Here is a 14,411-nt window from a genome sequence, read left to right as displayed (position 1 = left end):
GGCATAGATGATGATATAAGTTTTAGAATTTAGGCTAAGTGGTTAAAATAGAGAAAGTTGTCTGTAAGTATTTTGCGATACGAGAATATCATGGAGACTTAAATTATATAAAATTGCATTTAGATCAACAATATTGTATGAATTTGAGTACTGGATAGGAAGAAGGTATTGACAACTAAGTCTGAGCATGAAAAAAAATAAGAAAGCTAAGATGGATATGAAAGGATACGAACTTAGACGATTATAACATTTACAGCAAATGATAGAAAATGCATCTATTAGACAAATAATAAGAATATTGTTGGAGGATTATGAGGAAAAGAGATAAACCTAAGGTGACATGGATATAAGTTATTTAAAATAATTCTCAAAGAATAGTTTTAATACCGCAAGCAGCACTCAACATGAATAAATAAAAAATGAGGATTCATAAAAGTGGCCCTAAATTGTTGGGATGTGACTGATGATGGCGATGATGATTGATGATGATGATGATAGTAGTTATAGCATTGATTTTGTCAAAGGCTGGTTCTATATGTGCATCTTGATTTGTAGTGCTTGATCGAGGGATATCTAATCATGAGTGGTTAATTGTAATTGTGTACTTATGGCTTAATGTATCCTTATAGATGCATATGGCTTACCTGCTTATGAAATGTTATGTTCTTATAAGGTGCAGAAGATGCCTTTTCTTGATGCAGTTGTGATTGGGATAAGTTTTGGTGGTGGACTCGTTTGAAACAAAGTAATTTCTTGCACTACTACCTCAAGCCACACATTAGTAAATGGAAATAATTTGATAATATAAAGCATTTTCCCCCCCTTAAAATATTACCTGTTCTTTCTTGGCTAGATGCCTGTCTCTTTGCTAAAATGAATGTTCTTCTTGTTTGGATTCCTTTGAAACAAACTAATTTCTTGCATTACTACATCAAGCCACACATTAGTAAATGAAAATAATATGATATTAGAAAGCATTTTTTCCCCCTTAAAATATTACGTGTTCTTTCTTGGCTAGATGCATTTCTCTTTGCTAAAATGAATGTTATTCTTGTTTGCATAAATTACTGCATTGGGTTATTATTTGTTTATATCAAGATGTTAGCCCGCTGAATTTTTTTATTTTATTAAATCATCCCATCCATCTTTCTCAAGAAAGGAAAAAGGAAATCTTTGCGGACAAGTTAATGTTAAGGTTTGGAGGTTAAAATATAGAAATGTGTTACAATTATTATGTGATATGAACATATCATGGAGATTTAAATTATATAAAACTTCAGTTTGTCAGATATTGTCGTATGAATATGAGTAATGGGTAATTAAAAGATGTTGATAGTAAGTTGAGTATGATAGAAATGAGAAAGCTAAGTTGGATGTGGGGCAAAACTGAGAAGGATACACTGAGTGATTGGGACGATTGGAGTAAAAGATATTGAAGATAAGACAAAATATTTGAAATAGACTTATGCGGTATGAACATGTACAATAAATTATAGAAATTGTATTCATAAATGGGTAGATAAAAGTGTTTGAGGATTAGGAAGGAAAAGGAGTAGAACTAAGATAGCGTCAATAGAGGCTGTTTAAAATAATTTGCAGAAAGCTATTTTAACACCTCAAATAGCATATAATAGGAGCAAATTGAAAATAAGGATTCAAAAAGACAATCCCAAATATTTGGGATATGGCTAATGATGATTATGATGAGGATGATAGCAACTAGACCAACTTATTATGTTAAAGACTGATTCAAAATTTGTATCTTGATTTTTAATACTAGATCAGGGTCCAATCATGAGAGGATAATTGAAATTGTATAATTTTAGCTCAATGTATCTTTATACATATGTATATGTAGCCAGCCAGCAATTGCTTTTGATATGTTCAGTTATGTTGTTATAATGTGCAGAGGATGCCTATTCTTGAAAAAATTGTGAGTATAATAAGTTCTGGTGATGGACTACTTTGAAACAAACGTCTTGCATTACTTCCCCAAGCCACACACTATTAAATGAAAATAATGTGATGATAGAATTTTTTTCCTTCTAAATGTTGTTGTACCCTTTCTTTTTTGGCAAGGTACATTTTTCTTCAGAAATTAGATGTTATTCGTGCTTAGCATTAATCATTGCGTAAGATTGTTATTCATTTATATCAAGATATTAACTCACTAAATTTTCTTCTTTTATAAAATCACCCTGATGAGTACATCCCTAAGAGATTTCGGCATACTTACCATCGGAGGGGTCGTCGAGCGACGGCCTTGATTCATAGTCTTTATTTTTGATGTTTTATTTTATTCATGTCATTTATATTTCATGTTTTTTCCATTTGTACCCCTATGAGGGAGTTAGTGCTTGTTGTAGCCCAAGGGCAATGTCGTCTTTATGCTTTTTATTTTCGGTTGGCCTATATATAGGCTTAGTCATTGCATTTGAGTTAGTTTTTGATGAATGAAAATTTGCCTCTTATGTTCTCTCTGTGAGTTCAACCCTCCTCGATCTCTTAGTGAGTTCGTTGGAGAAGATAGATTTCTTTGTGAGTTCTAGATTTTCGTCAAACTATTTTTGTCTTCGAGAGTTCTAAATTTTCGCCAAGCTATTTTCATGGAGATCCGGATTGAAGATAATTGAGGTGAGTGGATTTATAGCAAATCGAATCCCTAGAAATTCCCCTCCTCCCTTCCCCTCAACCCTTGTCGCTGCCTCCCCTTGAGCAGCCCAGGCTGCCGGCCTGCAAACCCCCACCCGTCGGCCAGCAGCCCGCCGGTCACCCACTGGACCCCCTTTGCCGCCGACCCCCTCTAGCTCTCCCATTTGAATTTCGAATTCCCCTCTCTTAATGACTTTCCTAATTAAGCCATATTAAATTTGGGAAATTAATTAAGAGGAGTTACACACGTTTGAAATTCAAATTCAAATTCCCTCTTATTTTCATTTGAATTTGGGAGTTACTTATGAGAATCAATTCATATTTTAATTAAATCCTTGATTAAAGTTGTGGTCCCCACTCTACTTATGACAATTGTGCTCTCCCCTCTCTCCATGTGGCTGTCCCCCTTTAATGGGTTTTTCTCTCTCCCAAATTAAATTAAAAGCTCCACCAAATCAGCCCCATTTACCTCCTCAATTAACGCTCCTAGTCATTAATGAATTAATTTGAAAATTCAAATTAATCTCCCTCCAAAACTACTTGGAGCTGAATTTAATTTAAGTTTTCCTAAATCCCCACCCCCCTCCCTCTAGCTCACGGCTAAACCTCCCACACCTAGCCGCCACCTCCTCCCCTCCTCTTCCCCTTGTTTCCAACGGTGCTCCTTCATCTCCCGACAAGGATGCATGGCTGAACCCGAATTGAACTTTGGATTTGTGTATGACGATCGAGATCAAGTCGACATCCCCCAATTGCCGTTCTTTGACGTGGGCTTTGATTTCGACGACACCGTTGAACACTACATCGACTGTATCCAATACGCCTTAGTTGACGTGATCGACGAGCAAAGATCAAAGAGACGTTGGATCATCATTGGACGACCATCTTCCTCCACCACTCCGGCCATCTTTCCAAGAACGACGATCTTAGGTTCCTTCTTCCTCGGAGTGACATCGATTCTAATGTGGAGACTCTTCTGCCGCTAAACCCTAGACTATTTGAGCGTATGAGCTTCAAAGGTGAAAGCTCTCATTATTAAATTGTGGATTGTTGTTTAATAGCTCTTAGTATTACTACTATTTTTGCTTATCTACTAGGTTTGGTTAATCCACATGTGCTCCTTCGCCTAAGCAAATGGAAAGCTAAGATTCTTTATTGAATTGCCTTGTTATTATAATAAGCTATTGAGTGGAATTACATTGCCAACTTGTTCTTAAATTCCTTAATGAGCTCCTGCTCATTTGGTTTCACATCACACCCTCCATTTTTCTCTAGAAAATAAAACCTTGAGTGGACAAGTTCATGTTTGACTAACCTTCTTGTTGTGGAAATCTTCGTGTGAGTGTTTTCATTAATCAATCAGGCTTAGCAGATGACTTTCAGCACCAAACTTAATCAGGTATGGCGTAGGTCTGTTTTCTACTTTTGAAAGAATGGCCAATTAAACTGCTGTCAAATGACCCAGCTAATATATCACATATACTTGTATCAAATAGGGAAGTTCTAAACTTTAACCTTTCAAGTTGATAATATACAACAACAACAACTAGTCTATTCCACTATGCGGGGTCAGTTTTTGATACAGGTAATTGAAAAACTAGATATTGCCTAGCTAGCTCAAATGAACTGAACCTTGAAGAGCAAGGAATGTGATGCTTGGTAAGTTTCTAGTGGTTTGATCTGGTTTGACACCGGACCCTGTTAAAAAGCTTCGAGCTATTTTTTTTTTTAATTGTACCTACTTTTTTGTGTTATGTGGAGAGGACCTCAAAATTCATACAAAGCCTCCCACTTCTATCATCATCTAGAAGTAATTTAAGCTGTTGAAACCCCCCTTACTGTGACAATAAACCATGCATGTTTACCAGTGAGCCATCCTATTACCCTTGCAATAGATGTGGAACTCATTCTCCTAAGCATACTGGTAAGTGTTTTATAGTGTATTTTTATGAAGGGGGCCATGACACCAAACCTACGATTGATTTTTATGCGGACCTGAAATTTCGCTCAAGCAAAAATAATTTGGTAACAAGATATAGTTTTCCCTTGATTTTATCTTCATTTCTGTTTAGACTTGTTACAATTCATGCAATCACGTTTGGTTAAATAAATTCATCCTATGATTTGAATATAGAAAATACTTGATCTGCCTATATATTTGATTTGAAGAATACAAACATATTAGTTAATATTTGTATCTATTATGCCGACAAAAATTTACATCCCACTCCACATCACAATATCCCAGCAATCTAATGAAAATATGTAAATCTTTGAGTGCCAACTTTATTGTTTTTTAGGCTAGTCAATAAAATATGCAAACATAATGATCTTCTTTTGGTTGTCTTTCAAATTTCTTGTTTTGTGACACACTGAAAGATCTATTAAAACAGAGTTCACCTTTGTCCCGGGATTGCTTCAATTCTCTTCTTTACTCTTTTTTTTTTCCGTTGAATATGCTTTTTACCATAGCACTGTTCGTTGTTGTTGAGTTCCATTTTGAACAGACTTTTCTTTCCTAACAAACAGGAACTTCAGAAACATGGAAGTCCTGATATTGTGATGGCTTTAGTGGGCAACAAGGCTGACCTGCATGAAAATAGGAGAGTATCTGCTGAAGTAAGAACACCGATTATCAGACTTACTATAGGCAATTGTTGATGTTCTCAATTTAGTGTCTTCAACATTGCTTGAGAGTCAAACATGTTGCTTTATTATTGTAGGAAGCAGTTGAGTATGCAGAGAAAAATGGCATGTTCTTCATCGAGACATCGGCAAAGACTGCCGATAACATTAACCAGCTATTTGAGGTATGGGAGTCAATCATATTTCCACTTCATGCATAAGTATTGCGATTCAAGAATGTCAGTTATTTCTTTGTTAAGAAGTTCAGTAATTTTTTTGTATAAACAGTTCTTTTATCTGTATAAATTATTTATGGGGCTTGAGATTTTGGTCATTTTACTTCAAGCCCATAAAATGAATTTTATTTGTTGCTTTGAGTTTAAAGTTTAAAATAACAACCTAGATAGGTTGTTACTAAAAGACTACCAACTGAAGTATTTGTTGCAAACTGAGAAGAGAAGAAATTTAGGTAGAGAAGAAGAGAGCTAAAGAGAAGGTATCTTTTCATATATTTGTCCATACACAGTACATTGTCTATTTATACTAAGGGAGATACCAAATGTTCTGCTGTAGGTAATAGACCCGTGACTATTCCTTGTATAATATGAATAGGGGTGAGATGTAATGAATACCGGTTCTGCAGAGAGGTGAATCCCAAAGGCTGCAGCGGAGTAGGAAAGTGACTGATATAAGGAGGCTTGCTTATGAAGTGCAGATATCTGATATCGATTTTAACTCCACCCTGCAAATTAAGGATCTAATGCTTGGATCGTTAATTTGTCACAAAGGATACTGAAGTGAGAGAATGGAAGAGTTTTGGTGATGATGTCTGTTGGCTGGTCCCTGGAGTCAACGTGATGGACTGAGATTCCTTTGGAAGAAATGTTGTCTCGAATGAAGTGATAATTTATCTCAATGTGTTTAATTTTTGCATGAAAACCTCAAAGCTTTTTTCACAATGGAGTGGAGTCGCTGCTAGTCGCTGCTGGCAATAGAATGTTGAAGTCATGTAGAAGATGTCGAAGCTAGACGATATATGAGGCGGCATAGGCAAATGCACATTTTTCCGCTTATGTAGATGATTTGGATATTGTGGGTTGCTTTTTAACGCTTCAAGATAGAAGTATATTACCTAGATAGGTGCAGTAGCTAGTTGTGAATTTTCAGTCATGGGTGTCAGAAGCATTACCTAGATTGGTGCAATGGCTAGTTGTGAATTTTTAGTCCTGGGTGTCAGAGGCCCAATCAGAATCTCAATAGGAGGGGGGGGGGGGGGTGGGGGGGGGGGGGGGATTGGATTTGGTGATTGGTAGTCCAAGGTGAAGAGTGTGTGCATGTGTTGGCAGAGCAAATTGGTTGTAAAGGCAATATGTGGTTGTGTTATGGTGAGGTATTGGAGGGAACCAGTGATTTGCCGAAAGAGGGTGGGATTAGGATGCGGCGGGTCGCTATCAGAATGAAATGCCTGTTTTAAAACTATGGGGGTTATTGCGAGCTTGCTGCCTGTGAGACCAAATTTCTGAAGCAGCTCGTAAGTGTATTTCTATTGAAGAAGAAAGTAACCATAAGAAGTATAATTGATGGGGACATCAGTTGGAAAGTCTACCGTCGACACCGTCGACGTGGCCGTAGATCTACGGCCACGATTTATCCAATGTACTTTTGATTTTATTATTGTTGTTTTCTTATTGATGTATTTTATTTCAGCATTTTTCCCTTTTTACCCTTGCTTGAGGGATTGAGTCATGTAACCCCTTGAGGGTATTTGAGTCCTTTTGCTTTAAGTCATTGTAATAGGCTATTTAAAGCCTTCATCTTGTACTTTTGAAGCTAATGAATGATATTAAGAAAATTTTCCTGCATTTGTCTTCTTGGAGCTTTTGTGAGAGCTTGGTGGAGCCTAGGAGAGGCCACCCGTCGTACCCAACAGTCACCTCCGGTGGCTCTTGTTTTTTCCTCTGTTCTTCTTTCCCATCGACCCAACGTTCACCGCCGGTCATCTCCCACCACCAACCACCACCCAATAACCCTCCTATCAGAGCTCACTTTCATCCCAATCACAAAACCCAACCCTCTCCATCATCCCGCCGGCCCTCCCTCTAACCGCCGGCCTCCCCCTTCATCCACCACCCCACCTCTCCGTTAATCGCCGGCTCCTTTGCCGCCACCTCACGTATTTTCAAATTTGAAATTTGAAATTTTGATGAGTTGAAAGTTTCCAAATTTGCCAGGTGCCAAATTAGGAAAGTTTCAATGAGGTTTTAATTTTCAAATTTGAATTGAAACGGATTTGAAATTTTTCGTCATTAATTAGTTTGAGCGAATTTGGAAACACATTACACTCTCCCCAAACCCCTTCTCCCCTCACCATGCCGCGGGCCCTCTTGGTGGTCCCCTCTCCTTTAATGCTTCATTAAGGGACTTGATTGCATGCTATTTGAATTTCTAAATCCACTTATTTTCCTTCCATTCTTACTCAAATCTGAGAATAATTTCAGATTTGGGAATTAAAACGATTTCTATTCCACCTAACCTAGCTCCTCCCAACCCTAGCCATTTTCCCCCCTTACAAACCGCCGGACTCTCCCCTCACCGCCCACCCTCTCTCTCTCTCTCCCCCCCCCCTCTCAAGGTGTTTTCTCCTTCATTGATTTGAGATGTATGATCGATCCGGAGTTTGATTCCGGTTTTGCGTACGACGGCTAAGATTGCGGAGAACTTCTCAACTTGCCTTCTTCAACTTGACTCCAAACATTGTAGGATTCAAACAGAAGGCCATCTACCACTTGCTATTCATTTTAATCAAGGCTAGGGAAGAGAAACTACGGAAGGTACGTGGTGAATCAAGACATTTTCTCCGAGAAGGTGATCTTCTTCCTTGACTCATTTACTTTCAAATTCTACCTACCTCAGTGAGAGATTGTTCAAGCAAGAGATTGTGTCTACTAATCTCCATCCACTAGTAATCGTAGGATTGTTACTTCTTTGCTTTTAGATCTCATTGTTAGGCCATGGTTACGTTGGAAACTACTCCGCATGCAATGCTTTAATTTTCCTACATGTTTTGATTTCGTTTAGTCTCTTGCGTAGCTTAGCCTAAACGGAAGTGACCACTTATTAGTTTTACGTTGTTGCTTTAATCGCTAATAACGAAAATCTGAAATTGCTCTTTAACTATTTTGTGCAAGCTTCCTATTTCGCATGTAGTCCTGCATCAATAATGTAGCTGAATGTTGAGAAAGAAAGAAATCAGACCAATATTCTTCTGTGAAAATTGTTGTTGGCGTGCTGAAATAGTGCTGGATATGCTGTTGTAATTGTTGCTAATAATTAATATGCTGTCAACATAGACCGGTTGGTAGATCATGATGATGTTTTGTTTGTAGAGGAGAAGAGATAGATCTGATGTGCTAAATTTGAAGCTGCGGGAGATGTGAAATTTGAGATATTAAGTTGAGTTACCGGTCGATTGTGGTGTAGTGCTATAACAAGGAGGAATTGTATGGTTTGCATTTTGGCGACCGGGATAAAAGTTTCAGCATAATCAATGCCAAATTGTTGTTTGAATCTTTGAGCAACCAGACGGACTTTGTAATGATCGAATGCGCCATTAGAGTTTTGTTTTGTTTTGTATGTCCAGAACATCTTAAGATGTTTTGGTTTGTGGGTTGGGAAACACGGGACCAGGTTTTATGTTGATGAAGAGTTGAAGTTTTAGCTGACATGGCTTGGCGCCATGCTAGATGAGTGAGTGCCTTGGTGAAGGAAGTGGGGGTGCCAGCAGTGGAGTAATGGGCTGAGAGAATGAAGATTTGTTTTGGATTGAGGTGCCCGTTCTTGAAGCGAGTTAGCATTGGATGGGAGGCTTGGGGGTTGGAAATAAGAGGGGAGTGAGGAGGTGGCTGATGTGGTGAGGAGGCGGATTGAGAAAAGAGTGAAGTGGCCTCATTTGATAAGGTTGTATTATAATTGGGTGGAGAATTGTGGGAGTCGTCGTCTTAGAGATTGGTTGTAGTGGATGGGGTGGTGTGACAAAGTTAGGTGGGAATGAGTGTTAGTGGTGACGAAATAGAGGATGGGGTTGAGGATGAGAGGGGAGTGGTGGTTGTGGAGTGAGGAAGTTAGAAAGGGAAAGTCTGATTCGTGAAAGCTAACATGACGTGAAACCAAAATTTTGGCAGTGTTTATGTTGCAGCACTAATAACCATGATGTGAGGATGAATAATCAAGGAAAATACATTCGGTGGAGCGAGGTGAAAGCTTGTTTGGAGAAAGAGGTGCCATCTAGGGAAGCATAGACAACCGAAGGTTTTTAAGTGGTTATAATTTGGTGGTAGTTTGTAGAGGTGTTGAAAGGTGTAGAGATATTAGTTGTTTGGACGGTAAGAAGTTGATGAGGTAGGTAGTTGTGTGTAAGGCTTCAAGCGAAAAGGTTAGAGGTAAGTTAGTAACATAAAGTAACGTGCAAGTGGTTTCAATGAGATGATGCTTCCGTTTGGCAACTTCATTTGGTCGAGGGTTTATGGGCAACTGTATTGGTATGAAATACCATGGGTTGAGAGCAATTGTTGTAGGTGATGGGAGTTGTATTGACCGCCACCATCAGACCTTAGGGCTCTAATGCATGAGTTAAATAAGTTTTTCAGCCATGACAGTAAATTTAATGAAGACCTATGAGATTTCAGCTTTGGAATGCATGAGATAGAGCCATGTAAATTTAGAGAAATCATTCACAAAAATAATATAGTATTTGTATCCACTGAATGAGGTAACTGGGGAGGGCCCCCACACGTCAGAATGTGTTAGTTGTAATGGTTTTGAAGTGTTTACCTGTTTAAGCGGAAAAAGATAGCATGTGACTCTTGGGCACATTACAAAATTTGCATAAAGTAAAAGTAGCTGGATTAGAAGTGAAGTTTATTTGCTTGGCGAGTTTAGAGAGAAATGCAAGATGGGGATGGCTGAGATTGGCGTGCCATAAAGCTTGAGAGTGTTGTTGATGGTTCTGTGTTGTTAAGAGAGCAAGATAGGGTGGATTGGACCTGGGAGGGTGGATTGGACCTGTCTTTTATGGTTGTGATCTTGGAGAAGTGTTTCGTTGGTCGTAAGGTCGTGGATTGTAAAACTAGCGATATTGAATGAAACAAAGTTGTTTGAGCGAAAGGGTCGTCCTCGTGTGGCTGCAACGGTGGAGTGTGATGGCTTTGTAAGCGGTATTTTTGAGTTTTCATTTTGAAGATTAATTTCCGTGTAGCATAGCAGTGAATATAGGCCGTCTAGGTTTATGTGAGAAAGTTTGGTGCGGATGGCTGTTTTGAAGGCTTGGTAGGAGGGAGGAAAGCCCTTAAGTATGTATAGGATAATGTACTCATTATCTATGTGAGAACCAGCAGCTGAAATATTATCGACAAGGGACTTGATGTTAGATAGATATTGAGTCATAGACAAATCGTTCATTGAGATGTTGTGTAGTTAACTCTGGAAAGATTGACTGGTTGGAGACAATTTTTCAAGGTAGTCCAAATCTCATAGCAAGAGTTCAGATTTAAGATGTAGGATAGTTTAGTGGGTGAGATGGTAGAGTAGAGTGCAACGGAGAGATTTTAATTGATGAGTTGCCAAGGGTTGTATTCAGTCTTAGGGATGATTTCACCGGCATTGGAGATTGTTTTGGAAGGAAAACATGCGTACCATTTAAGAGCCTTCAAAGTTAGCAGAAAACAACTTTAATATTTGGAATCTCCAAATATGATAGTTGTCCGTTGTATGTTGGATGTGAACTATGAGTTTGATTTTGGACATAGGAAATTTGAGAGGTGGAATGGTGAGTTTGGCCATTGAGGGAGATGAACAGCGGATCGATTTGCTGCAAGGTGAGATGCTCTGACACCATAGAAGACTACACACTGAAGTATTTGTTGCAGTCAGAGAAGAAGTATATTTTCATATATATATATATATGTCCAAACGCAGTACATTATCTATTTATAATAAGAGAGGTACAAAATTTTCTGCTGTAGGTAATAGGCCCATGACTATTCCTTGTATAATATGAGTAGTTAGCGAGGTGTAGTGGAGACCAGTTCTGTAGAGAGGTGAATCCCAAAGGCTGCAGCGAAGTGGGAAAGTGACTGATATAAGGAGGTCTGGTTATGTAGTGCAGATATCTGATATTGATTTTAACAGTTACTGCTAACGGTCATCGGACACGGTGAAAAGATGTTTGAACAAAATATAAGATAGAGTCATTCCCTTGAGGCCTTGATTGAAAATTGAGGACATATGGTACTTTTGCAATCGATTATTATCATTTAAATGATGGAACTTTATAGCAATAACAGTATTTTAAAATACGTCTTTTAAATTGCTTGCTGTCATTATGGGCCGGTTTTGTTCTTTCAAATTAGGTTCTATTTAACACTGTTTCTGACAAAGCTTAAGCTCAAATTGGAAACCAAGTACATATTTTGTACAACTATAATTTCTACCTCGCCATTTAAGTCGAGCTTTTAAGTTTAGTGATTTTGCTAGATTTTGTATTGATGTATAGATTCTGAACAGTCTAAAAACTACCACAAAAAAAATATTTCTGGCTGTTTGGATGGTTTCCGAGGGTTTTTTAGTACAAAAAAGAAGGGTCCAATCTATGGTCAAGAATATCAAAAGTTTTTAAACCTTAAACTTGCTTTTTTTTATTTGGCTTTGTGCTTTTCAATTGCACTTTCCCTAATGTGAACATCAAAACTATGAGAAGCAAAGTGAGTAAAAATTTTCACTAAATCCTCACTTGAAATGTTGGTTTCTAGATTCTTGTCTCTAAATGTGATGCAGATATACAGTCTACTATTTTTTACTGGCCCACATAAATTGTGGACACAATAATCAAGAAACCATTATTTTAAGTATAGCATTGCTTCACCAAAGTACCCACTGGAGTGCTAATAATTAATCAAACCTGAGTTTGAAATTCTTCTAGTTCTTTCTTAAAGGCGCAGATTCAAAAGTATGTTGTTTTAGGCAAAAGCCTAGGGCTACAGTTTTCTGAAACCTTCTTCTGTTATGCTTATGCATCCAACTTTTGATACCAGAAAGAGGGGTGTTTGATGGGGTTTCCTCTGATTTTCGAACCCTCAACAAGAAAAGCTAAATAAAAGAAAACTATAGTAGGAGAAAAAGTAAAAACAGAAGATAAATAGAAGGAATATATTATAAGTGAAATCATCCACAGCGATGTTCTGTTGATTTGCATTTTTTTGAAGTGTTACAACATTTCTGCTTATAGTTATTGAATATATTATAACTGAAATCCTTCCAATAGGGTTTTTTAGTAACATCAATATGTTCTTTTTGCTTCAACCAACTTGCATATATTTTTGGTTTAGGAAGAGAAAACATAGCGTAGCACAGAAATTTCTTGCCAAATAGCTTTTATCAAGTAGCCTCCAATTAAAAGAAATTAAAAATAATAAATCACAAGTTGAACAAGAAATTATTTTTATTACTAAAAATTAAAGAACTGCAAATAATGTAATGAATGAGCTGAAGTGTAAGAATATAGAATATTTTATCTGTAGTAACTTATTCGTCAGTTTATTCTCAAGAAAAAGGACTAGAAGAGTATATTGATTCTTAAGTTCCTTCAAAAACTGATAGAAATATCACTAAAAATATTATTAAAGCTTTATCTTTGGGTAAGACTGAAGGAATCCGAAAAAATTAAAAAGAGTTTTAGATTCCTTAAAAATGACTGAAAAAATGATTGTTCCTTTTTCTGGATCTTCTCAAACTGTTATGGGTGGAAATTCTGTTTCTAATCAATCTAGCACCTTATCAACCACTTGGCAAGACAGATTAATCGATAGAGCCAATAGTTCCAGAGATGATTATAAAATTGAAGAATTATTAATATTGATAGAGATTTATCAACCTTTTCTAATGCTCATCTTAATAGTCAAAATCCTTCTCATTTATATTCTCAAGTATATTTTAGTTCGAGTACAAGCTTATTTAGATATCATAGAGAAATTTCACTTAATTGTCTTGATAATTTTGAAGTCAGAATAAACCAGATCACAAATAAAATTAGAAAATGTGATAGATTCTTTAGGCTTCAAATGAATTAAGTTTATTATGCCTAAACAAGTTGATTTTGAATACCTTGCTAGATTAGAACGGAATATCTTCTTCTTTAAGAGAAGAAAAATCTACCATTGTCCCAATAGAATATTCAACTTTTCAAAATATTGATCAAAGTTTATCTAAAGATTAAGAATTTAAGAATTAAGATGTCTTTTTCATACAAAATTTACTTTCAGAAAGCAGTAAGAAAGCCGTTCCAAACAATGCCTATGTCAAATTGAAGGTTATTTCTTTCATGATGACCAACTTCAAGCTAAGTTTTTTTTTTTTTTTGTTTATCAGGAGATCGCGAAGAGGTTACCCCAGAGGCAAAGTTCCTGATACCTGGCTCTCCAAATTGTTCTCATAGGTATCCATTATACTTTGTTGGAGCTGTTATATTTACTGTGAAGAGCTACTTACAAAGGGTTTCTTATGTACCAATTATAAGGAAAAAAATATTTATATGGACTATGTTTGTTTGTTTGATGACACAAATTTTATAAAGTTTATCAGGTAAATGTCTGCCATGAGGATTGGATTCGAATGTTTTAGAACTATACTTTGAAATATATTAGTTCTCTTTTGATATTATAATGAGAGGATCTGAATTAAGTGAGTCGAGCTGACTCAAATGACTTGTTAACGAGCTCACGTGTTGAATTTATTGATCCATGAGCTTATGCTCAGACTGATTTGGCTTGGCTTGATGGCTTGTTGAACTGCTCAATTTAATTTAAAATATATTTATAAATAAACTTAAATTAATATTATATAATATATTTTAATATTTTTAAATTAATTTGATATTAAAAATAAAAAATATATTAAAATATTAAACAAATATTCTATCCTTTGGCTTGATGACAGTTTTTTTTTGTTGGTTTACTATGCATTTATTTAATATTAATAAATATTCAATAAATACACAACAATCCAATCCAAACCCAAAACCGGACGTTATTTTAGGGTTTTCTTCTTTTATAAATATTCAATAAATACACAACAATCCAATC

The 14,411-nt window shown here is 36.6% G+C and overlaps 1 protein-coding gene across 2 annotated transcripts in view; it reads left to right on the top strand.

Moving 5' to 3' along the window:
- LOC110101277 (ras-related protein RABF1) overlaps nucleotides 1-13,992 on the top strand; it is a 28,396-nt gene extending 14,404 nt beyond the window's left edge. For both annotated transcript variants that reach the window (XM_020829110.2, XM_028699642.1), the window contains exons 6-8: nucleotides 5,182-5,271; nucleotides 5,376-5,462; nucleotides 13,699-13,992. In XM_020829110.2, coding sequence (XP_020684769.1) covers nucleotides 5,182-5,271; nucleotides 5,376-5,462; nucleotides 13,699-13,737 — 216 coding nt within the window. In that variant the 3' untranslated portion in view covers nucleotides 13,738-13,992. The remainder of the gene's footprint in view (nucleotides 1-5,181; nucleotides 5,272-5,375; nucleotides 5,463-13,698) is intronic.
- Nucleotides 13,993-14,411: the final 419 nt, after the last annotated feature.

This window comes from Dendrobium catenatum, unplaced genomic scaffold (genome assembly GCF_001605985.2).
Source record: "Dendrobium catenatum unplaced genomic scaffold, ASM160598v2 fragScaff_scaffold_1349, whole genome shotgun sequence".
NCBI classification, from domain to species: domain Eukaryota; kingdom Viridiplantae; phylum Streptophyta; class Magnoliopsida; order Asparagales; family Orchidaceae; genus Dendrobium; species Dendrobium catenatum.
The sequence above is the reverse complement of the archived record's forward strand: the minus strand, read 5'-3'. Positions and strand labels throughout refer to the sequence as shown.